Raw genomic sequence first — 26708 nt, forward strand, 5'->3', positions numbered from 1 at the left:
TCTAGTACCTCCATGTCCTTTCTGTTCTGAGATGCCCAAAACTGAACACAGTACTCGAGGTGAGGCCTCACCAATGCCGAGTACAGGGGCAGGATGACTTCCCTAGTCCTGCTCACCACAGCATTCTTGATACAAGCCAGGATGCTATTGGCCCTCTTGGCCGCCTGGGCACACTGCTGGCTCATATCCAGCTGACTGTCGATCAGCACACCAAGGTCCCTTTCTGTCAGGCAGCTTTCCAGCCACACCTCCCCAAGCCTGTAGGGTTGTCTGGGACCTGACACTTGGCCCTATTGAAACTCATGCCATTAACCTTGGCCCATTGACTGAGTCTATCCAGGTCCCTCTGTGACCTGTTATACCTCAATATACAGTGAAGTTATACCAGGGGACATCTAGATTGGGTATCAGAAAGAATTTCTTCATGTGATCAAACATTGGAATAGGCTGTCCAGGGAGGTGGTAGAGTCCCTGTCCCTGACAGTATTTAAGAGAATGTGATTTTTAAGAAGTGGCTCTCTGAAATGTGGTTTACTGATTAGACTCAGTATGTGAGGTTGGTAGCTGGACTTGGTGATCCTAAGGGTATTTTCCAACATAAATAATATGATTCTGTGGCTTGATGATTTTTCACAGTGTTAAAAAAAGCTTTCAATTTGCTTAATTCAGTCTGATATCTCAGCCTATGTGGAGAAAAATTATAGTCTGTATTTCAGAGATGGATAAATTGCTGCAAAAGGGGAACAAAATATTTACCCTATTTGTCATTTAAAAAACAACCAGTGAAACAAAAAGAACTGCTGGGAAGCAGACCTGAATCCTAATGCTATGTCTGAAAGGTCACACTCTATTTAACAGCACCCAAACTTGCAGAAATAAGTAGTATCAAAATATTAACATATTTATACATTCATATGTTTATAAACATTCATATATTCATGAAAAAGTTCATCCTCTACAGGAATATATAGTACTTTCTTTCTCACAAACAGATATTATGTACAGTATGATTGGTTTTTTTTTTTTTTTTGTCTCTCCTTATGTGTGTACAACATACATTGTCACAACGGCTGCAATCAGCCTCTGAGCAATATTATGGTAGTTTCTGCTAAATGGAAATCTTTAAGAATTGAGACTGAAATGTTTGCATACATTTTCATTTTGATGTTGTACTCAGATTTCCTTTATGCATGATATTTAGCTCCCAAATGGTTGGTTAGCATTGCCTGGCAATTTGAATGTAATAGAAAAACAAACGGGCTAGGTAAAGTAATGTAGAGACAATAAACTTATGAAATTGCATGTTAATTGTGTTTTTAAAAGTTTTGTCAAATAGGTGAATTAATGCCAGAAAGTCTGTGAAGTAAATGCTTCAGCCCATGGCAAGTCTTGAATTCAGAAGGGAAGAAAGAAATAAAACTGTAACTAAACATTCAGCAAATATCAGATGAAGAGTTATGTTCCCCAACGTGCCTCTCCTTTATTTAGATTGTTTATGTTTCCTTTACTGCTGACACTGAACACTTTTGGAGTAAGTAGCTGCCTCTCTGGAAATCAGAGCTAGCAGTTCTACTATGTGCCAGGCATGAAATATTCATAAAGTCATCACATTTTGAGAAGCAATATTTATTTTCTGATCTATATCAACAGAACTGAAAGAATGAAGCATGGAGCTTTCTCCAAGTTTACATTTCAAATCAAATAATTACAAATTGTATGCAGATTATCAAATGGATATATATAAAAATTACTTCAGATATTACAGTATTTCCTTTAATAAATCAGGGCATCTTAATCACATTCATGCTTTCAAAATAGTTATTTATTAATCAAATATTTGCTGAAATAAGATAATTTCATATTTATGCAAAGTGTGGTGTGATATCAATATTAGTAAGTCTTAATATGGTAAATGATTGACTATGCAAGACACTGTGAAATAATTTTGAACTTAAAAAAGAGTACAGAATATTCTGTTCTTCTTAGCTATAAGAGAATGGGAAATCAAACACAGAAGAGTATATCTTCCAGAAAAGGAACTGTCATGCAAGTAACTTTAGTTCAGGGAGAAGTGAACATGGTTATGGACCCAAAGAATGTACTACAAGCTAAAACATGTTGGTTTTGGTGACTACTTAAAGTAAGCTTGTAATATAGCAGTTTAGTTCCTAGTAAACTATTGTGATGTCGGCATTGAAGTTACTTCCTCCCTTTTTGCAGTCATTGGTCTGCTGTTACCCTTTAGGGTCAAACTCCATTTTCACAATGTATTTACTTCTGCAACCATTCACATGGATTGTATTACTGCAGGCATTATCAAAACTGCCCTTCCAAATATGGATAGAGAAGCCAAAGACCAGTACCTACTAGTTATTCAAGCGAAGGACATGGTTGGGCAAAATGGTGGATTATCAGGAACGACATCTGTAACTGTCACTCTGACTGATGTTAATGACAACCCACCCCGCTTCCCACGACGTAAGTTACATGACTTGTAGCATTATTTCTAAACACTGCTACTTTATTTACTTTTTATGCTTTACTTAAATGAAGAATAAAAGTATTTGGCTTCCTTAATTAAAGTATTATTAAATACTTTGAAAACCACTCAGAGCAAGTTCTATTATTGTTGTTGTCGTTATTGATACTGTTACTACTACTTTTGAAGAACCTTTTTTCTTTATCTATTTCAGATTAGTTGAAATGAAGTTATATAGAGCAGGTGCATTTGTTGATGTATTTTACTACTTCACTCATAAAAGGATAAAAAATAAACACCTTAAAGCATCTCTATCAGCTAGACTTCAGAATGAACAACATTTAGTCTTTACCATTAGTCCTTAACCTTTCTTTGTTAGTTCAGCAGGGTCTCTCTTGTGCATGTAGTGTTTTCTAAGAAATTATACATCTGTAAAGTCATCTTCCCCCAACCAACTATCTCTAACCAAGCTGGCTATCATCCCATTCAAAGAAGGGAGTACACATTTGTAATATTATACCAGTTTTATTAGTAACATTCTGTCTGGTGTGATTTGATTTGATTTTTTAAAATATATATATATATATATAATTTACACTATCTTATAATGTCCTTGCAAAATTAAGTTAAATTAATGGTGGAATATACTAACTCCACCCTCAACTCCAATTATATAAATCAGACTTCCTGCCACTAATCATTTGAAATAATGATAGAATAGCAGATGTTGTTTTTGAAGGTGAAGATATTATTGCTTTTTGACTGCAGATATCATTTTTTGACAGCATGTATATGGTTTTATGAATGAAAATGGTGGAATATTCAAGATTGCAGGTGGTGACTTTACTTTTAAAGAAATGAATATATGTTGGTTTCTAGTCATATTAGGAGTATAAACTGCCTAATCTAGATACAAATTTGTAATATGATCAGGCTTTATATTAATTTTAATATAAACTTGATATATTTTCTTTGTTTCCTTTATTTGTGGAGAGCTAGTATTTTTTGCCTTGGAAAATTGCAGGCATTTGTATCATGACTAAGCGTTGAATAAAATTTATGCATCTTTGTCTTCTATTTCTCTCTTATGGAAGAAAAAAGTAAATGATCCATCACAATAAAAAGCTAAAAAAGAAATAATATATGTATATATATATATATATATATATATATATATATATATAACTTAAAACACATTTTCTGGTAGCCTGAGTAAATATTCAGTTGCATGAATATAGATTTCTTTTTAGTTTACAGATTCAGAAATCTCTGAATGTATTGTATTTCTGAATTTTGCAGGATCGTATCAGTATAATGTCCCAGAGTCTTTACCTGTGGCATCGGTAGTGGCCAGAATAAAAGCTGCAGATGCAGATGTGGGACCCAATGCTGAAATGGAATATAAGATTGTAGATGGTGATGGTTTGGGAGTATTCAAAATTTCTGTGGACAAAGACACCCAGGAGGGAATCATCACAATTCAGAAGGTAATTCTGAATTTCTGACTGATTCTGCTTGAATCCAGGCAAGATAAGGGAGGGAAATGTGAGGCTATGTGTGAAAATTATTGTGATTTTTTGTTACCATTTTTTTTATTTGTTTGTTTGTTTTATTGGGGTTTATGTTTTTCCATTTGTTTATTTTTAAAAATTCTCCAGCACAAAAAGAAATCTCAAATTTTCTCTCATTTGTTTTTATATGAAAGAAAAATGTAGGTCTTATAGTAAAAATGTAAGGTCAAAATCCAAGATGAATCCAAAACATAACTATAGAAAAGAAAAATTATCTTTGATTAACCATCCAGATGGTGTACAGGATTATCAATAAAATTATTTATTGGTAAGATTAGCCGTTTTGCAAGAAAATCTTTTTTTTCCTATATTATTCCCCAGACCCCAAATTTACATAAAAATATTAAAACTCAACTTTTTTGTATTTCTGCAACACATTTTAAATAATATCCTTTTTTGAAAAAAGTATGAGGAAAAAAAAAATGGCAGAAAATTTTAGTTTTGAGGAGAACAGTAAAACAAAGAAAATCCTGTACAAAAGAGCATGTTGTGAATATTTGTCATCAACAACACTAAAACTACATGGCCCTATCTCTCCTAAGTTATTTAACACCCTGTAAAATGTAAGACTGATTTAGTATTTTAGAATTAGTATATTCCTGAACAAGGCCATATTGTTCTGGTTTATTTGATTATTTAGATATTTTTTCTTGCAGTGGTACTCTTTAATCTTTGCAAATTTCATTAACCACTTTTTTTTTTTTTTTTTCCGATGCACCAATTTCTTTTTTAAAAAAATTAAAATTTCAGTATCACATCTTTGAAATAAGAAGTTAATACTGCATGATGTTGCAAAGTAATGGGCTAATTCTCTGATGCCCTGAACACCAGCTGAGAGCTGGTTACTGTCTGTAGATGGTAGTGAATATGCAGAATGTTCAGCAGTTTTGAAAGATCAAACTCTAATAAATGTAATATAAATCATTTTCTTCAAGGGAAAAACAATTGTCTGAGTCTTCTTGCAGACTGCTAATTTCTTCTTAGCACATTTGAAATACAATTGATGAAAAATTAATCCATTCTTTGCTCAACAGCCAAATCAGTGTGGCTACTTAAACTTGCTCATTTTAAGATTTTTGAGGAAGGATCTGGAAGAGTTATGGCCACTTTGGAGGGAGGGTGTTTATCAGTGTCACAGAAAGCAACACAGACAGTTGGGATTGTCAACACACTAATCTGTGAGCTTATAGAAACATTTTAATTTTCAGTCTGTACTTGTAGTCACAATTCTTTTCCTGGGACTCTTTTAATTCCAGTGGACCAATAACTGTCCAGCAGAAAAATAATTGTCATTTATTATTTCTGTAATCACATTCATTAGGGAACTGAAGTGATTGTTTCAGTTCTGAGTGTTTGTGCCAAGAATCTCCCTATGGAATGGCTACTTGACTGCACTTTTTGACCCAAAGAAATGCTCCAGTTTGCAAATTATTTTTAAAGCTAGTAAATGATGCTGCAATTTACACAATAATTCAGACTTTTTTTTTCTTTTTTCTTTTTTTCTTTTTTTTCCCCTCTGCAACATAAATTTTCTCTCATTTTCCTACCATTATCAAATACCTTTCCCATGTTGTATTCAAACTGAAATCCTCATGCTGAAGGGTATCTCCTAAATCTGTAGATGCTCTTAGGCCTCTATCTGGATTCCAGGGAACTTAAATACCTTGTTCAAGGATGAAAGATTTTTCCTATTAGCCTTGAAAATGAAATAGTGCAGAGTTGACAGCGAGGGAAGAAAGAAGTAAGAGTCCAAGCACAGTAGCCACAAAAAAATGCAGCTTCTTCTCTTGTTGCAAGCATGCACATGAAAGACCATTACTGATTGTTCAGAGGTTAAATGGGCTTCAACTACAGAGGCTAGCCTGACAGGGCCACACACAGTTGGGCAGACATTATACTTGCATGATGATGTGAAATTTTTAGTAAGGAATGATGGCAGAAACTGTAGCATGATAACTGTCTAAATGTTTTACTATCAGCAACATGAAGTTCTGAACATATCTGAGAGCCATTTGTTCTTTCCTTCACCCCTGAAATCAAGTGTGACATTGAGAAATACCTCAGCCTCAAAATGTTTGCCCATCATTTTAAACTTGTGCATATTTTTACACTCAGATAACAGCTTCTGCATCCACAACAAGCAGAAAAACTTCTGTAAAGGTATACCTTCTTTCTAAACGCAAATATGTTCTTTAACTTTGCATACTTTTTCTGCAATCATACATACAAAGACCACACATCCAAAACACAGTATGAAGGCAATACTGCATCCACTTTAGTACTGGGTGTTGTGGAGGATGTTTGGCATCAGAGCTTCACACACAAGCTGAGGATTTTATGCTCCATTCCAAGAAGGGTAACCATTTTAAAACAATTTGAAAAGTTGACTCCCACACTGCAAATTTAGTTTTTGTTTTAAGATGTAAGCAGTAATGTGCATTTGCACAAATTTTTCCTCTGTACCTCAAAGACTCAGAGACTTTAAAACACCAAAAGACAGGGAAAACAAATATACATGTTTTTATTCTAATGCCAATATTCATTGAAATATGTATTTTATACTGCTTCTATTAAAACAAAAACAAAAGCACAAAAGAAACATTATTGAACTATTTTACTTGCATTGATGGCACTAAATATATAATGCCTGACTTCCAATACAAAATTTGTTAACTGACTTCACATGCAAATAATTTATCTAACATGTATCTAGGAAGGCATATAAAATATAATAATACATAATATTAATAAAAGTATATAAATTTGTTTGTATATATAAAATATACAAACAAAAGTTTCAGACTTGTCAATTGAAACATAAGCACCTACTTTACTTTTCTCCTGTAAAGAGCAATCTAAATATATCACCTACTCACAGTCCATGCTGGAGTTCTGACGTTGCAAATAATGGAACAGCTTGGTTATTCTCTAGCTCCAAGTTATTTCTTCCTCTTCAGCACACACACACTCTGTAGTGAATTCCTAAGTAAAGCTTAGTTAGATGCCTAAACTATCATAACAGAGGATTTAGTAGAACATCAATATTAGACAATCTTTTAGGGGAAAAAAAATAAATAATCTTATACAGCTTTTAAAATTGAACTGGATAATTATATTCTACAAAAGTATTAGAAAATTTCATCCTCATTCACACTGTGAATCAATTTTCCATCTGTAAAGTAGGATTAATTCCTTCCTATGGTTTCATTTATAATTCTCATTTTGCTATAAATACTCTGTTTATAAGGATGCCGATCTTTTGCATGTGAATAATAAATAATTCTACAGTGATGAAAGTTTTTGGAAGAAGTTTTTTCCGGAGATATTAGATTTATTTGTTTGTTTGTTTATTTATTTATTTATTTATTTATTTATGGGTTTGATTAGTCTCTACAGTAACACACTTAGAACTGAAGAAACATTTATGAAAATGAATAATGATTTCGTTAACTAATGTAACAAATTTTATAGTGCCCTTGTACAACTATGTTTATACAACTTCAAATTGAATTCATGTTGACTGTTTAAAGAATCCCATTCATAATAGAAATAAAAGGAATTTTGGCTTCATTTCACATCAATACAGACCATACAGAACTTCCAAAGCTGTATTTCTCAAAATAATTTACTGAGAAAGACACCATAAAAGTATGATTTCAACTTTATTTACTAACTTGCAGGCTATGGTTAGTCTTCAGTAATAGTAATAGCTGAGTTGCAAAACATCTTAAGATAAAATCTGGTGTATTATATGCACACACCAACACCTTTATCAGTTATTTGGTGGTTCATGTAGTAATGATAAAAGTATAAATGCTGAATGGTACTTTTTTATTATATCTGTCACATGGAAATTTTAGGAAAGATGTGATATCTGATTCAAGCTGTTTGAAGCATATGGAGAAATTTTAGTTGATTTCACTGAAAAAAGTCTGAAGGCTCTTTGAGAGTTGAGAGTTGTCTTGTCTTACTGTAGCAAATGACAAGCATAAAGATTTCCCACTGTATCATTATTGCTCACTTTGTCTTCATTTCTTCCCCGAATATACACCTCTGCTACCACTATCACCAAACCATTGGAATGTAATATTGCAAAATGTGAAAATAAGTTTTGCAAAGTACTTTCTCATAGAAATTGTCTGCTAAGATATTATTCTACTATCTGACTTTATTTTAAGAGTAATAATGGCAATTATAAAAATGGGGTTTTTATGTGTAAGCCTTTTACTGAAAACCTATCTTTCTGTTAGTGTTACCATTTCTCTTTTTTTCCAGCTAAAATTTTTTCTTTCAATTCTATATCAGAGTTCACAGTGTAAGAACTTGAGCCTTCCATGGTTCCTTTGAGAGATAATATGCGTTTGTTTGATGTACTGTGGTTTTCGATATAAAACCTCAACTAGACTTAAAAATGGGATTTTCACCTCTGTAAAGTACATTATTACAAAGTTACCATACAGTAAAAAATGAACATTACGAAAATAGGTTTCCTGTGAAAGATAACTTCATATCCAGTCTCTTTAATATAGATGACATGTTTTGTAATTTCCATCACATAGGAAAAAATTTTTACCAATTTGAAGAAAAAAAAACAACAGAAAGAAAACACAAGAACACAGGCCTGCAATTGAAAGAAAGATAAATGGTCCTGCACAGGACCTAATCAGAGAACATTAATGCACAGATATTAATGAAGCTGTCAGGATCTAGTCACTGTGCTGATGAACTGATGTATACATCGTCCTTTTAACCTTCCACAGCGACGTAGTGATTTGTAAGCTGCTGACTTGGTACTCCATTACTGAAATCTGTGCTTTTGTTTTAAAAGGAAATAATAACGGTATAGTCCATAGTTGAAAGATGCTTAATATATAACAAGCATTAGTAATAACTGGATAAGAGAAAGGAAAAAATTGAGAACTTCTCAATATTTTCAGTCTTTCAGTCTGTGGTACATAATATCTTAATTGTACTGTGCATGATTTGTTGAAAGATTTCCTTCTGATCAAGAAAGTTTGCATACTCACCATGTCTTAGAAATTTTGTTTATTTTTCTAAACCAGAATGTGCATCAGAGCTTGGTACTTTTGTATTAATCATAGAATTTGAGGATTTTTATCTTGGAGTAGACTGAGGATGATGACTTCAGATTTACAGTCATTGTCACACCCTGCAGGAAAAATTGCTGTAAAGAAATTCTACTGTAGAGAACTAAGAAGAAAATAATAATTGTGTTGCCATTTATAACCCTTTACCATGTGATGATGTAACCTCTTCCTTATATTATCTACCTCTTCTAATCAGCAGTGGTTTTATATCACATATATGCATATGAGTACATTAGATTTTTTCTTTCTTTCTTTGTTTTCCATTAACAAAGAACTCTTACAACTTTTGTAAACTGTCAGCAGCTTTAGGTATCAGATCTAAGGGAAATAAAGGGTAGGATTCATATTACAGAAAGCAGATGTTTACATCTTTCAGTCATTGAGATTCACTTTCTACTGGCTGATGAAAAACAGACATAAGAAAGTAGATCAGGTGATTTGATTAAGTATTGCTGAAATTTAAACTGTCAGATTTTAACAGATATCAGTGACTAATGGAAACGAGTTAGACTTCCCTTCTACAGTGTATGCAACTTCAAAATCAAAATATTAACATGAAAATATAACAATCCACAGAGTAGGAAAAGTTTTGTGATACTATTGTGTTGAATCTTGGAGTTGCAAGACATGTGATGTAGGTAAGAATATTTATGCGGAAAAATCACAGCTTATTTTACGTTGCAACTGGGCATGCACTGGCTACTCCTTCATATTTTGTTACAGAAATTAACAATAGGTCCTCCTTTTTATTCAGTGGAAAATGTGCCCAAGTTTAGAATATTTAGGTGTCACAGCAATGTTTCAAATTTTCTGTAGAATTTATCAGTTATACAGAGCTACACAAAGCATCACGGGAATATTAAAAATAGAAGGTATGCGATAGAACATATTAATATAAGTTGAAAAAGAAAATAAGCAGTATCAAGAGTACTGGGCTAATCACTTGTATGTCTATTTAAAAACAAAACAGAACGAAACAAAAAACTCAGTTTCTAATGAAAATTAAGTTATCACAGAATTTTCTGTCTGCCATGTCAGAGAGAATCATAGAATCACAGAATATCCCTACCTGCGGATCAATAAGGCCAACTCTTGGCTTTACACAAGTCCACCCAAAATTCAAAGCATATGCCTGAGGGCAGTACCTAAACACTTCTCGTACTCTGTCATCTTGGGACCATGAGAACTACCGTGGGCAGCCTACTGTTCCATAACCACCACTCTCTATGCAGAACCTTTCCCTAACCCCCAGTTGCCCCTTCCCTGTCCATGCCATTCCCTCAGGTTTTGTCTCTGTCACCAGAGAGCAGAGCTTAACATTGCCCTTCCACTCCCCCAGTAAGAAGCTGTGGGCCTCCCTTCTGTCTCCCCTCAGCCTACTGTGGGCTGAATAAGCCAAAGGACCTTGGCCACTCCTCATACATCTTGCCCTCTGGCCCCTTCACTGTTTCTTCAGCCCTCCTGTGGAGACACTCTAATAGTTCTAAGCCCTTCTTATATTGTGGCACCCAAACTGCATTCAGCCAAACTGCATTCAGTGCTTGATGTGAGGCTGCAAAGCACAGAGAAGAGCAGGACAATCCCTCCCCTCACCCAGTGGAAGTGCTGGGCTTCATGCACTGCAGGGTATGATTGGGCCTTTTGGCTGACAGGGCATACTACTGACTCGTACAACATGAATGCTCATTTGAACACTTAGACTAGCTGCCAGCCTAATGCAACCCCATTTACTATAATCCCCTTAGACCGACCCATCAGCCAATTAATCAGTTTCTGAAACCAAATTCTGATATCAGACTTCTGTCAATTACATTCTTCATGTCAATTCTGTAGTCCATAAAACCCTGTAACAGGAAAATAATTTTAATATTTTTCCATATGTGGCTGTCTTCTCCCTAACCTTGCTGTTCATCTGGAAGCATCAATTGCTTTATTTCCTGACAGATTTTTCATCTTAATGTAGATTCACAGAATGGCTTGAATTGGAAGGGATCTGAAAGCCACTCAGTCCCAACCCCTTTCTGTGGGCAGAACTTCCACAGGCTGCCCAGGTCCAAGTCCAGCTTGGACTTGAATGCCTCCAGGAAAGGGGAATCCACCGCTTCTCTGGGCAGTCTGTGTTCCATAGTTCATATTTTGAAATTTAAATATAAAACCAAGTTTAAGATTCAAACAATGTCAGTAGTAACAAACAGTGACCAGTAATTGGTTGTATCAAGCATATTGCCCAGTATTCAGATAGCCCTTCTTTTATGGCATAACACTTTTTAGAGAACTTAAGCTCTGATTTATTAGAGGATGTGAGTGCTAGAATAAAATGAAGTTCATACACATTCCTGGTCAGAAAAGATTTTTGCTGCCATACGAAGTTTATAAAAGTTTCCAAGTATGATGTGTTGCAATTCATTTTTCATTTCTAAATCCAGGCTGCTTACACTTGTATTCTAATGCTAGCTTAAGCATTGACTTTAAGATGCTCATTTGGGATTTATTTACTGTAACTTGATGGAAAACTTAGACCCTCAAAGTAGACTAATCAGACTGCAGATTTGAAATTTTTGAAATTTCAAAACTGCTTGGGTCTTTTGTTTCTGTTCTTAATGTGAAAATGCAAATAAATATTAAGCTAGGTATTAGGTGCAAGCTGACAGTCTAAGAATTTAGATGTAAAGTACATTCTTTTAATATTAGTACAATGCTTTTCTTCGATAATTTCCTTCAGTGTCTGTGAGGAAAAAGATGTTTTGTTTCCAAAACAATTCTTGTAATGGTACTGTTCTCTAGACCGCAGATATTCCACGAGTTCTGGAGGATAGTTTTGAAATTCTAATGTATTAATTCCAAAGGAGACTCCAAATTAACTGAAGAAAATAAGAGTGGAATAAAAGTGGAAAGAAACAAAAAATATTTTGTTTAATAAATAAAGCAAAACTATCTTCAAGCTTTTTCTAAGTAAAAAAGTCTTGTCATATGAACAATGTAGTCTGATAGATTACTACATTATCTCTACAGACTTACACAGAGCTTCAAGAAATAGTTGATAATTAATGTCAATGTTATGCAAAACCAAAATAAACCAAAATGAGGTGTTTTCAGCAATGGATAATATAGTTATTTCTAATATCTAGTTACTATGGCATATTGTATTCGATGCTATATAAGATAATATGAGTGAGACAAAAATAATTCACTCACAGGAATGAAATAATGAAGGAATATTTTAATTCCATTGAAGTCATAAAATGTTTTACTGTTAACTCAGAGAAATCTTGTTTCATTCACAAGGTAGAATTTACAGATTTATCTTTCCCATTATATCATTGAGTTATACTCACTAAAATTAATTTTATTGGAACTATAGGGTGTTCTTGAAAAATTCTACACATACTTTTCTACAGCAACATGAAACATGGAAATATTCCATTATCTATCTATCTTCCACTTTTTTTCTTTTTTTTTTTCTTTTTTTTTTTTGTTGTTGTTACGTTAATTAAACAATTTTTAAACAGAACTAACACAGTAATGAAAATTAACTTTAGTATCTCATGATTACGTCATTGTCGTTAGAGTTAAGTTTTATGTTATGTTCGCAAGACACTGCAAACGCAGTGTTTGGAGGGAGCCTAAAGAAGAGCCATACACTATGCTCTGCCAAACAAAAGTACTGCTTGGGTAGAAATGGCAAAACTCATATTTTCTGACTGTTGTGAGTTTTGCTGCAACATTATTGGTTAATAAAATTTTAAAATAATTTTATCTGTGTAGGAGTTGGATTTTGAAGCTAAAACAAGTTATACCCTGAGGATAGAAGCAGCCAATATGCATGTTGATCCTCGTTTCCTAAGTCTGGGACCCTTCAGCGACATGACAACAGTGAAGATAATTGTAGAAGATGTTGATGAGCCACCTGTGTTTACTTCACGGTTATACTCCATGGTGGTGTCTGAAGCAGCAAAAGTCGGCACTATCATTGGAACTGTTGCTGCCCATGATCCAGATGCTTCAAATAGTCCAGTCAGGTAATTAGAATTATGGGATGACATAATTACTTAGGTTGGAAAAGACTTTCAATATTACCAAGTCCAACTGTCAACCTGAACTATTGATCCCCATCACTAAACCATGTGTCACAACCACACAACTCTTAAATACTTAAACTCAAATTTTCAGGACTCCCCACTTCTGTGGGTGGCTGGTTCCAATGCTTGACCACCCTCTCCATGAAGAATTTCCTAACATCCAATTTAAATCTCCTGTGATGCAACTTATAAGACATCTTAATTGTATATTTATTTAACCTTTGTTTTGATGCTGTTTTTTGTTTGTGTTTGTTTTGTAGTAGGAGATTATTTGTTTCCATTGAAAGCAATATTTTCTTTTCTTTGCAGAAGGAGACAGATATACTCTTAGCATAATTTCAGTTTTATACACACGAATTGATAAAATTTCAAAAAATAATACATTTAAGTATCTGTAAAATAAGTAGGTGAGATAAATAAATAAATTATTTAGCAAAAATATAAATTCAGAATTCCAAAGCAAAAATAATTCTCATTATATTACCTATATTAATTTATTTGTAAATTTAGGAAGACTGCGTTATAATCTGTAACAAATTATGCTGCATTTGTTCAGTTATGGCTAAGATCTCTCTCTCTTTTCATTTTTTTAATTGCACTGTACACAAGAATGTAGTAGCCCTTGGACTCTTTTGAATGGTAAACCCCAGCTGAAAACTCACAAGGAAAAATATATAACAATAGACTGTTTACGTGAAACAAATGGATAGAATGACACATCCTGTACTTGTCAGGATGATTAAAGGCAATAATTGTCTGGCTTCTGTAGTAGCACTATAGTTAAATATTTTCAGTTAAACTAGAAACATATAAAAACACTATAGACATATGACTATTTTCAAGGGCTTTTTCCTTTGTCTCATACATGAAGAACTTGTAGTTAATTCATATTCTAATATACAAGAGCATAAGGAACATGACAAAAAGAAACCAAACCAAACCAAAACAAAACAAACAAAACAAACAAACAAAAAAACAAAACAAACAAACAAAAAACAACAACAAAAAAAACAACAAAAAAAAACCAACCATGACCACCAACAAAAACTTTGGTTTTATACTTTATATTTCTCAGAGGAAAAGACTTATCATCTGATTTAGAACATTAATGAGTTACTCATTGCTCTTGTTATGCATAGTAGTAAAATTGTCAGAGGAACACATAAGTATCTGCATGGTATTACTCTGACTGGGGAATTCTAAGGATATAAATATCTGTAGCAAGAGGACAATAATGCAGCTGAAAGTTAGTACTAACTTTCATTTGTTATTAATATTTGTTTAGGGCATACAGAGAAGAAAACATCACATTTGGATGTCATCTATTTTGGTGATGCCAATTTTTTACTTTCATGTATAGAATATGACTTTGTGAAACTGATAGCTTTGTTATTTTTGAAGCAGGAATTCTAGTTGTAAAAGTAAAGCATATGTTTTACTCCTAGAGGTGATGCAAGTGTTCTCTCCTCTCCTCCATTATATATATTTGCAGCCAATTCAAAATAGCTGCTTCCTGTCATGAGTAAAAAAGTCCTAGATGGATGAGTTGGCAGGGATTGACTTGTGAAATTTTTGTTTTCTGGCATGGATGTTAGTTTCTGGTATATTATATTGTTTTGCAGAAGTCTGTAGAGAGGATTAAATCCAGTACCATAAATTAAGTCCATGCTCTGTATGATTTTGACTCGTGAAAATCTAAGGATGAATTTATTGGCCCTGTTACAGGGTTTTAGAGGATTATCTTGGGGTGTTTTTGTTTGTTTGTTTGTCTTTTTGTTGCTGTTGTTGTTGTTTTCAGAAAGGAAAAAGAAAGGAAAGAAAGGAGAGGAGAGGAGAGGAGAGGAGAGGAGAGGAGAGGAGAGGAGAGGAGAGGAGAGGAGAGGAGAGGAGAGGAGAGGAGAGGAGAGGAGAGGAGAGGAGAGGAGAGGAGAGGAGAGGAGAGGAGAGGAGAGGAGAGGAGAGGAGAGGAGAGGAGAGGAGAGGAGAGGAGAGGAGAGGAGAGGAGAGGAGAGGAGAGGAGAGGAGAGGAGAGGAGAGGAGAGGAAAGGAAAGGAAAGGAAAGGAAAGGAAAGGAAAGGAAAGGAAAGGAAAGGAAAGGAAAGGAAAGGAAAGGAAAGGAAAGGAGAAATAGTTTGAAAATAAGAGGTTAACTCATATGTATCTGAGAATTATTGATGTTTGAACTAGTTTAAATACAGGGTTTAAAACTTCTGCTGTTCAAACATTTTCAAGTTTTAATGGCTTCAGGGAATTAAAGTATTAAAAGTTTTTAAAACTGTTTTTCAGAATTTGAGTATGAGTACATTACTTGTAAACAAGGATTAAACAAAACTGCTTGGTTCCTATGTATAAAAAAAAAATGTTTTATTCTTATTTCATAACAATCTGTCAATCTGTTGTCTGATTTCTATAACCTGTTTTTTTAGACCCTCATAATCTTTCCATCCCTTCCTCCCACCCCCCTCCCTCCCTTCTACCCTCCCCTCATCCCTCCCTTAATCCCTCCCTTCCTTTTAGTTACTTTCTTTTATTGATTATGTGCTTTTTCTTTGTTTGTCTCTTTCTCACTTTTCTCTCTCGTCTTTCTTTCTCTTCCTCTCTGTTTCTCTCTTTGTACAATTTCTTACAATTTTGTAAGAAAGACCTTTGAATTTTTAAATTGCAGAGTAATAGTGTTAATAATTAGGAAATGTAAGGGCAGACAGGAGACTGAATCGCTGCTACTGAACCTGCCACAACTGACTGCTTTGGAGAAGTCGCAGACACAGTCTCTAGGGAAAGCTTGACAGGAACAAAGCAGATGAAGAGCACAGTTGACCAAATAAACAATACTGCTGGCATGAAAGAAAATAAAAATTGAAGTACAGTTCAAGTTGACTGAAAAAGGAAATAAAATTAGAGTGAAAAAGGGAAAGCATAAATTCATGAAAACTTCTATTATTGTATTTATTAAAATCTTTATGTCTTTCTCTTACTGTGAGATAATACAGAGATGCAATGCTGTATTCAATATTTTAAAATCTAAATGGTCATATAAAATCCCAAAATAAAGCAGAGTATATTTAATACAACCCCATAATAGAACAGCTGGTATATTTCAAAATGGAACAAACATATTATGCCATAATACCATTATGTCTGGAAAGTCCTGCTTTTGCACTGTCATCCATAATTCTTTCCTTCCACATTTTTAAAAGGTTTTGATTAATGCTATATCAATAATCTTGTATGTTGTCAGTGTGACAGTAATTGTAATGAACACACTTGGTCTGACTCAGACATTTTAATTTATCTTGATCTAAATGACAGTGCAAGATTCTGACCCAATACTAAATCAATTGTCAAGAATATTCTAGCTGTAAATCTAACACTGCCTAAACAACTGTCTCTTTCTCTTGAAAAGGACATAAGCAAAACACCCACAGGCAATCTGACCTTTTCACTCATGGTGTTTTCTAAGAAGCTCATTTTCCTCCCTAAAACAAGTTTGAAAACAAAAAATATGTTAAGCCAAAGAGTCTCGGGCATGAACTTAAGTTTTTTTTCTAAAGATAGCAAAGTGGATGTCATGACATACAATCACTTGACCTACTCTCCATCCTCTTATTTTTTTATTTATTTATTTTTCCCTGCCCCCAGTGCTTTGAGTGATTTAGGGGCTCTGCTGGTAACAGAAAGATTTATGCTCAGACTGTGAGACCCTGTGGGAGCAAAGCCTGGCTGGTATATCCATGTAGCAAAATTCCAAGTCTCTCTCTTTAGGAGGATGCTACTTCATGTGTAAGTAAATATCGCCATTATGACTGAGATGAAGAGAGAAGGAAATCCTATAGCCTTACTTGAGGTAACAGAGCCTGCCATGGTCAGGGCAGGTCTTTCATTGACTAGCCTGCATGCTCTTGCCTTTACTTACAGCTTTGCTTCTTTTAAACCCCTGGAGAAAATGGACAAAACTAAGCTCAATTTGGGGAAGCTCTGTCTTTTTAATGAGAAATCAATGAAACATTTTTACAAGCTATAATTGAACATAAATCAAAAGTTTTCTTTCATCCTTCACCTAGGTACTCAATAGATCGAAACACAGACCTCGAGAGGTATTTCAATATTGATGCCAACAGCGGAGTCATTACAACTGCTAAATCTTTGGACAGGGAAACTAATGCTGTTCATAACATTACAGTCTTGGCTATGGAGAGTCGTAAGTAATAATTAAAAGATTGGATGAACGGCTTATGTGCAAAACTTCAGGTTTAGTTGGGATCTCACATTTTCTCCCTCATTTTCCAGCTGCTGTGCAGCATTTTGTACCTTTTCTGCTACATCACTAATAGAAAAAAGTGGTAAAAATCAGTAAATAATAGTAAGGTAGTCTATTGAAGTCAGAAGTTTTATGTAACAAAATTGATATAATATACACAGATGATCATTTCCTTTATTCTACCAAATATATACTGTTTGAGGTTCATCCACCCACTAAATGATGACATTTGGTCTTGCACAAAATCACATTTTATCTAGAAGCATGCATCAATTAATAACACTGTTGGAAGGTATAGTTCTGTATACACATTAAATACTTTGGGATTTGCATTCTCCCCCCATGGTTGTTTGTTTATTTTTCTTTTTTGTTTTTGGATTGTTCTTTTTGTTTGTTTGTTTTTAACATAGCTGAAAGAACTTTGTTTTTAACTTCTTAATTTGAATTTAACAAAGATTATTTTCATCCATAATAACTGGGCTATTCCTGATATGAATTGTGCTGTTTTGTCTCACTATGCACCCTTGCTGATGGTTGTACATCACTTTGCTATTATCTTTTCATATGATACAAATCAATGGTCTGATTAATGAGTTAGATTTTTAAATTAGCCTTGAAAAAATAAAATCTTGATTTCATTGACACTATTGAAAAACACAATTGCTGTTTTAATTTGGTCCAGAAAATTAAGCTTTCCTTTACTTTCTAAGAGGGTTTGAAATTGATTTGGCAAGTATATGCAAAACAATGCAAATTAAAATCATACTGACCCAAAGAAAATTGTCATAGAGTTAATTTCATTGTTGGTTATTTTTTTAATATCTATATTTTTTTTAATAGAGAATCCAGCACAAATTGGGAGAGGATATGTAGCCATAACTATCCTTGACATCAATGACAATGCCCCTGAGTTTGCCATGGAGTATGAGACAACTGTGTGTGAAAATGCTCAAGCTGGTCAGGTATAGCTCTTGATACTTTTAATGTTTATTTTTATTAGTTAGACAGTAATTTATTTTGAATTCCTGACAGCTCTGAGATAAAATAGAATCAACTTAGGGCAGTAAGAATGATGCTTTGGTGTGCAGGACAAGCAAATTTTCCTTAGTTTTCCCTACCTGGGGTGGAAGGGTGTATTGTTTGGTGGATAAGGAATTGGAAGTTTGCAGCCAGAGTGTTGTGGTCAAATTTTAACATGGCTGTGTAGTGATAGGACAAGGAGGAATATTTTTAAACTAAGGGAGGAAAGATTTTGATTTGATGTCAGGGGAAAGCTTTTCACTGAGAGGGCAGTGAGATGCTGGAACAGGGTTCCCTGTAGATGCCCTGTCCCTGAAGGTGTTCAAGGCCAGGATGGATGGGGCTGTGGCCAACATGATCTAGTGCTTGATCTAATGGTTGGTAACCCTGCCTGCAGCAAGAGGGTGGGACATTTATGATCTTTGAATTCCCTTCCAACCCAAGCCATTCCATGATTCTATTCTACAACAAGAGAAAAATGAAAATGTAAAAATGACATATTCTATGTAGTTTTAAAAGTTCTAATTTCCTTACAGCATAACTAATACATTTTGCTAAGTTATTGGTTTTAAATAATGTTAAGAACGCTTACTTCCTCATTATTATACTGGGAAGTGGTCCCAACACTGACCTAGTTCTAAGTAAAAATTCCTAAATTCCAAAATATTCTAAGTAAAAATAAAGTACGAATTTCACAAGAGCAAACTCTCTAGTTTTTAATTCCTAACTTAACTGCCAAATAGTCTTAGATTCAAGTAAATTTATTGAGTTCATCATAGTCCTAGACTCTGATGCTGTTTATCCTTAGTGTCTGTCACATGTTAAGTTTTCCATTTTAATTCATAAGACATCTAATTCTCCCTTCTCTCTCCCAGAAAGCTAGTAGAAGTCTCACTCACACAGATCCTATATACTCCCTGCAATGCTTTACACTTTTGCGCTTTCTTCTAGAATATTTTCCTTTATGTTGCTGATGTTTGTTAAACATTTGAAAGTACAGAAAAATTTAAATTCTCAACAGAAAAAAAACTATGTTTGTTAGCTCACACTCATGAGAAACACAGGAATAGATTAAGAATGTTCTACTGGTGTATTTGCTTCTTGTCTCTGTGGTCCAGTCAGAACTCATATGTCGTAGTATTTATTCCTTTAAGGATTGGAAGCAATATTAAAATCTTTTAGAGAGAAATTTTGACTGAATTTTACAAAATAAAATTTAAAAAGTGAAAAAAAAAAAAAGAAAAAAGATACTATTATTATGCTTAGGACTTGTCATTTTCTTTTTCATACTTCTTTTTCTCTTTAAAATAAAATTAAAAAAAAAAGGAAGTGCATAGAAATAATTAAAATAATAATATCTTCTTTGCAGAATTTTACAGTGCAATATTGATTGCAAAAAATGATAACTACAAGAGGGTTGTGTTCTGGATATTCAGAAGTGCTTCCTCCACCACTAGGCAGTTATGACTTCAATCACTGACAAATGACAGGAATTAATTATACTGAGGTCCTGCAGAGCATTACTTTTATTGAATAAATTTCAAGAACAAGGAAAGTAAGGAAAAGTCATGTTTTAGTTAACAATACTAAGAACACATGCTTGGGAGTTAAGAAAAACAAACCATAATGGAAAGTGGATTCAAAAGAGACTTGACACTTCAGTAGGGAATAGAGAGGTTATATAATGTGCATGTATGAATGCTCCTTCAAGTGCCAAACAATGAAACACCTATGTATCTCAAAACAGATCATCCAGAAAATCAGCGCAATTGATAAAGATGACCCACCAAATGGTCATCAGTTCTACTTCAGTTTAACAGCAGAAGCAGCAAATAACCATAATTTTACACTTCAGGACAACAAAGGTAAGAATATAAAGGCAACAGAACCTTTTCATTTGAGTAAATATTCATTTTTAACACCTTCTGTTTTGAATATATATTGTACTGATTATGACATATATAAACTTCTGTTCTGGTAAGGATATAAATTAAAGCAGAATCAGCCCCTAAATAATTCTATCTGTAGACTATCTGTCAAGGGAATAAAGCTGTTGTCAGCATCATTTAAAGCCTTGAGCCAAACACGAGCTTCTTTTTTTTTCTTCTTCTTTTTTTTTTTTTTTTCCCAGAAGTTGCTCTTTTCACATTTTCCCACTGTATTTATGCATTTTTGTCCAGATTTTACCTTGGGGCAGTAAATGAAAAATGTCCAGGAATTCATATTTTATTAAAATAAGGCATAACACACACACACACCAAAAAAAAAGTGCACAGGGATTCTTTAAATACAAAAACAAACAAATTAACAAAAAAACCCACACATTTTCAATAGGCATACCACCTACTGAAGAATGATTTTGAAAATGGAAGCTGCCTGAAGTATTTATGCAGACTTCTCACTAACATTACCTACAGACTTATGAAAAGACTCCCACTGACATCACATTTCTATTAGTTAAAATATCTGAGAACATGCTTCTAATTAGTGCTCTTATTGCACTAGCTGGTTATGAGTCAGTTTGGCTATGAGCTGAGGCAAATAGAACTACACAGGTCACTCTGTCACTATGAACGTTACTCCTTCTATTTATTTCCATGAAAAATACAACCAACACAAAGTGCACAATAAAATTATTTGGTAGAACATATTTTCAGATACCAAAAACTATTTATCAGCACAGCCACTACCAGCAGCTAAGCATTTTTGCTAGTGATGAACAAAAGCCTGTGTGCGTTGCCTGTAAAATCTGGCACCAGCAGAGGTGAATGTCTGTTGCTGTAGCCACTGCTGAAACACACCGCTCACTCCCTCAGCTATGCTCACATCCTGTGTTTTGGCTTCCGTAAATGTTCAGCAAGCCCTGATGAATGTGAGTGGGTGCCATTCTTTTCCACATGAAGACATTCAATTCCATACCTTTTATTCATACACACTTTCATTTCAAACAGCATTTTGTTGGGCTGCCCCTCTGCAGCTATGTGTTGCATGGCAATAAAATGTAACAAAATATTCACAGGAAGGATCAAACTTTACTGCCACATCACCAACATTCCCCTCAGAAGTTGGGGACCAACAAAATAAAATTGAAGGCATTACCTTTGGACCAGAACTAAAAACTACCTTACTTTTGCATTGCTATTTCACATACCAGTACTAACTAAGGTTGCAAAGTCATTTTTATTAATAAGACAAAAGAGACATATGGTGGACTAAAGTGTAGTGTTTTACATACTTCAGGGAATTTTCACTCTGTACCTGTGACCTAAAATACATTTCTCACACAGCTATTTATTGCCTTTTCTTGCATGTAGTTACCAACATATGTAATGTTCTTCATTCAAGAAGCTTACTGTTTGAAACGAAGAACTGTAAATAATGATCAAAATAATATATTTCTAGAAATCTGACACTGTTACAAGTACTGTAAAGTACTCAATAAAAAGACAGTTTCTTTTTCAAAAAACTTACAGTATGCTAAGTTCAGTAATAGATATCCTTCTAATGACAGTAAAATCAGTGGAGGTAAAAGGCAGTGCAGCAGTTGCCTCTTCTGACATTATTTAGTTTTATACATATCGCATATGGTTCTATATGAAGAAATGTTTGTATGGTTTTTCAGAAAGGTCATAATAGATGACACAATAAGTTACCTCCACCAGACTATCGGTATCTATCTATAGAAAGACAGATAGCTAGATGATAGATAGACAGACCGACCGACCAACCTTTTCTATACATTTCTAGGAGATGTATCTCCCTACCTCTCAGGAGCGGTCAACCTGTATTGAACACAGTGAGTTTTGCAAATATTTTCTGGAACACATGGACTTTTTAGTCACCCAGCTCAGAGCAGCAAAGCAGCACACATTTAAGACTGATTATATTAATCAACTTGTTGAATCTTGGCTGAGATGGAAAACAAGTGCATGTCTTTATTATATGTGACATTACTTGTATTTGTTTGCCAATTGGGTAATTTCTTTTTTACATTTAAAAAAAAAATAAAAATCAGCCACTGGTCTTCAGAGCCTACTCACCTATGAATGTGCTCATGATTCCCATACTATCTATACCACAAGTAGTTGTTACAGAACTTTGGAAATTAGACATGAAATATATGCAAATACTTAATCTAATTATTGAGTGTGACTTTTTTTCTTCTCCTTTACAATAATCACTTCTTCAACTATACATCAAGATTGTGGCAATGCGAGCAAACTAAAACCAAATAGACTTCTGCAATTTGGAAACAGTCTTTCCCAAAAATAGAAATATTTCAGTTTAGTTGAACTTAAATTTTCATCTGATCCTGCCTCTGTAGATGAAGGAATGTATGACCAGGAAATGTAAGTTTATTGAAATAATATGAATGTGCCTCTAAATTCTTTTGAGTGAAAGCCTGTATTATTTATATTTATGTTCTAGTAAGACCAAGTATTTTACTTTTATCCTTTTATTCCTTCACCTAGATAACACTGCAACTGTATTAACCAGAAGAAATGGTTTTCGAAGACAGGAACAATCTGTTTTCTACTTGCCAATATTCATTGTGGACAGCGGATCACCTTCACTTAGTAGCACTAATACCCTCACCATAAGAGTCTGTGATTGCGATGCAGATGGTATTGCTCAGACATGTAATGCAGAGGCATACATCTTGCCTGCAGGACTTAGCACTGGAGCCCTGATAGCAATATTGGCTTGTGTTTTAACACTGCTAGGTAAGTCTTCCATCATTATTAGTTTTCATTTAAATAACTATAACTATAACTATATATATATATATATATACATACAGTTCTTTTTTTTTCCTTTTTTTTCCCCTTAAAAAAAAAAACAAAAAACCACTACATTTTTAAAAATAGAATATATAACATTGCGAGCAGAAAATTGCAAGCAGCATTTTGCATCATGAACTACACAATATCCTCAGTCTGGGATTTACAAGTTCAAATATTTTGTTTCTTTTACAAGCTGCCTCCAGAGGCATATACGAAATAACATTAGATGGAAAAGATCATTTGCAACAAATGTATTATTTAAGAAGTAGACAATACAGTTTATGAAAGTATTTCTCCAGTTTAGTGTAATAGCTGGTCATTTTCAGATCAGTGTATGCTCTTTTCAGAGATATAACTCTTAAAACATTATTTATTTATTTATTTATTTTATCGTAGTGAACAAAAGACACTCAGGAAATACAATTGATACAATTTAATGATAAAATCATTGTATTTAATTGAAAATCTTATACAGAATGATCTTTTGTTAAGCTTGCAACTAGAGGCATGGTTGAATTTTATGTTATGGACTGAAACTACAGCTGTATAAAAGACTGGGAGCAATCAGTATGCAAACAGTAAAGAACTGTCAAGAGGCTAGTTAGTTAGCATTTCTCATTTTGTGCCAAATCCTTAAACAATGTGCCTGCATGATACCATTACAAGCCTAAATCAAGGAATAAACATGAAGAACCACCCTTGCATCTGTGGGATGCAGATGAGAAGAGGTGTAATTTCAATTGGTGTCAGAAAGATATGATATTAAAAATGTCCCAGCTGTCCCAGTTCAGCACACAGGAATTCTCTTCACTGTTGCTATCATTGGAGAGATTTTGCTATTTACTGGATTCACACGTCAGCCCAAGAGGAAGGAGAAGGCTAAAGACTTCCCAAATTCAGGCAGTCCCAGTGGTGAATTATTTGTTGCATAAAACATTCATTGCATCTTGATTTTTCTTGCACCTTCAGGCAGACCTGTCAACAGAGCTTCATATTTTTTCACTTTTTAACAGTTATTTAACTTTCAAATGAAGATTGTTAAGAACGACAGTAGTGGAAAAACACTTTTACACTTGATTGAAGAAAATGATTGTCTTCTTACCTACACGACAATAAAAATTGTGGCAGTAAATATTAAAAATACTCCAAAAAATGTTTATTTTATGACTTAAATGTGTATTAACACTGCCAGCAAACTAATTTGTCTTTCACTTAAAAATATTTGTTATAATAGGAAAAAGATGTAAGAGTGCATCTGTTGTCTGATACCTTTAGTATGAGAATAATACTATCTGTTATATCTACTACTCAATTTCTATTTTAGAAATATCAGAATATTTTAAAATTTCATAAAAACACTTTAAAGGTAAAAGTCCTATATTTTCAAACTGCTTATGTAAATGTTGTTGAAACATAGTGCCCTAAACCAGTGGTGTATTAATTCAATAGACAAGACATGATTCAAGGAGATGCCAAGGTGCTAAAAGTGAAAGAGTGATGCTGATATAGCAGTGGGCTAGAGTCACAAGTTAGTAGATGGAACATTAGACTTGTGCCTTAAATATATATTATATATATTTGTTAGGTGGAAATAAAAAGAAAAGGAAAAAGAAAAAGAAACTTTTTTCCAGAATTATTTTTAGACATACATGACTCCAAAGGGAAATAAAAAGTTTTGCAGGTCTGCCTTTAAACAGCTTTCTCCTTAGCCTATTTGAAACAATATTACAATGTCTGTGGAAGTATAACATGAATTTCTACACATAACATCTCAGAATAACTTGTTTAATTCTAATCATGTCATCCTCACATTAAATTACGACTCATGAAAACTGGATTGATATTGCTTTTAAAAATTCCTGCATGAAAAGAAAGGTTTTCAAGGGTGTCCTGTGTTATAAAAGGGCTGCTCTGAAAGTAAAACCCATCAACACAACTTCAGAGGTGGATGTTGGCTGTATGGCAGTAGAGGTTGAACCCTCCCACCAGTACTCCATTACATTTTGTTGTCATGTGACAGATGACAGAAGAAGGGCAATCAGACAGAACAGCATCTGACATGGAAGTGCACATAAAGAAAAGGCTTGTCACTGGATACCTCCATGGACTTTCATAAATGCTTGCTGAACATGTATGGAGACTAAACGTAATGAGAGCACAGTGAGGTGATGGGTGGTGCAGTTCATCTGTTGTTGATGTTTCCATGTAAATAAATAAGAGGTATTACTTTTAGAGTGAACTGTGAACAATTTATAGAGGATGCTTTTGAGACTGCCAAGAGAAGTTCATACTTGATTATATCTAAATGAGCTTTTTATTTTCCAGAAGTTTATGAAGCATTTAGCAGTCATAACAAAGTACTCTAAGAATAGATGTCAAACCAGAGATATGTGAATACATATAGAAAAATATTCCTAAGATTAAAATAAGCAGTAAATCAGAATGGATCAATTGATTGTGGAATTATGCTTAGTGTTCAAGTTACTAATGTTTTTTTAACAATCATAGCAGCGCCTTCTCTTTTCTATAAGTATAATCTAAGCAAATGGTATTCTGATGCTACAAGATAATTTAATTGTTTTGTAGGAGGTTGATTCATGTCCAACATTTGAGTAAAATTTTACTGGCTTCCATTTTTTTATATGCCATTAATGATGCTTCTTTATCAAATCTGTATTTGAAAAAGGAAAGTCTTGACTTTGTTGCTCACAGTATCTTTGATTGTCACCATATTTAACATTAACTTTAGACCAAAAGGAAATATTAAAAACTATAATTTAAAAATTATTACCTTTTCTTATGCTAGATGATCCAGTAAAATTCAGTGCTGACAGATCTCATTAGAAATAATTCATATACCTGAAGTACAGTGCTTTGGACTTAAAAAGGAAAGTAGAGTCTTATCTAAAGATTCTTTTAATTTATGTCTGTAAGAGAGTCTTAAGTTACACATGGGTTAACAATTCAGTCTTCCCTGATCTAGTAAAGTGGGTGGTGGGTGGTTTATTTTTTTTTTTTTCTCCCAGAAGAGATTGCCCATATGCTTTAATTCAGACACTTCCCAAACTGTGGTTGTTAAATTCTATTGAGTTACTTTATGAATGTGCTTTTACTACTTAGGCAATTAGGAGTACAAGAAAAGGTCCCTTTTTTATTTCATGGCTGTGAGATTGTATAGTGAGACTGAATCAGTCCTGAAATTTATGTTTAGCAGATAACATAGGATATAGAATTAGAAATGAAGACATTAATTCAGAATGGCTTTGGAAATAAATTCTTTAACAACTAAAAAGCTCATAGTTTAAAAGCCACTTTAGAACCTACTAGATATGAAGTCTAACTGCATAAATTACCTTCAATTTCCTTTTGTCTTTACCATATAAATTAATGAGTGCTTCCACCCCTATGA

General features: G+C 33.8%; 1 protein-coding gene across 5 annotated transcripts in view; it reads left to right on the forward strand.

The window, feature by feature from the left end:
• The window catches only part of LOC107309986 (cadherin-7), an 89351-nt gene that overhangs the window by 56976 nt on the left and 5667 nt on the right, over positions 1–26708 (forward strand). For 2 of the 5 annotated variants that reach the window (XM_015855215.3, XM_085537533.1), the window contains 7 exons: positions 2311–2478; positions 3779–3966; positions 12924–13177; positions 17299–17435; positions 18336–18457; positions 20263–20380; positions 22988–23239. In XM_015855215.3, the coding sequence (XP_015710701.1) occupies positions 2311–2478; positions 3779–3966; positions 12924–13177; positions 17299–17435; positions 18336–18457; positions 20263–20380; positions 22988–23239 (1239 nt within the window). Of the gene's footprint in view, positions 1–2310; positions 2479–3778; positions 3967–12923; positions 13182–17298; positions 17436–18335; positions 18458–20259; positions 20381–22262; positions 22312–22987; positions 23240–26708 lie in introns of those variants that run through there. The other 3 variants (XM_085537534.1, XM_085537536.1, XM_015855214.3) reach the window with 3 other exon arrangements.

Source organism: Coturnix japonica, chromosome 2 (genome assembly GCF_054131305.1).
Source record: "Coturnix japonica strain WE chromosome 2, WE-NBRP24, whole genome shotgun sequence".
NCBI lineage: Eukaryota > Metazoa > Chordata > Aves > Galliformes > Phasianidae > Coturnix > Coturnix japonica.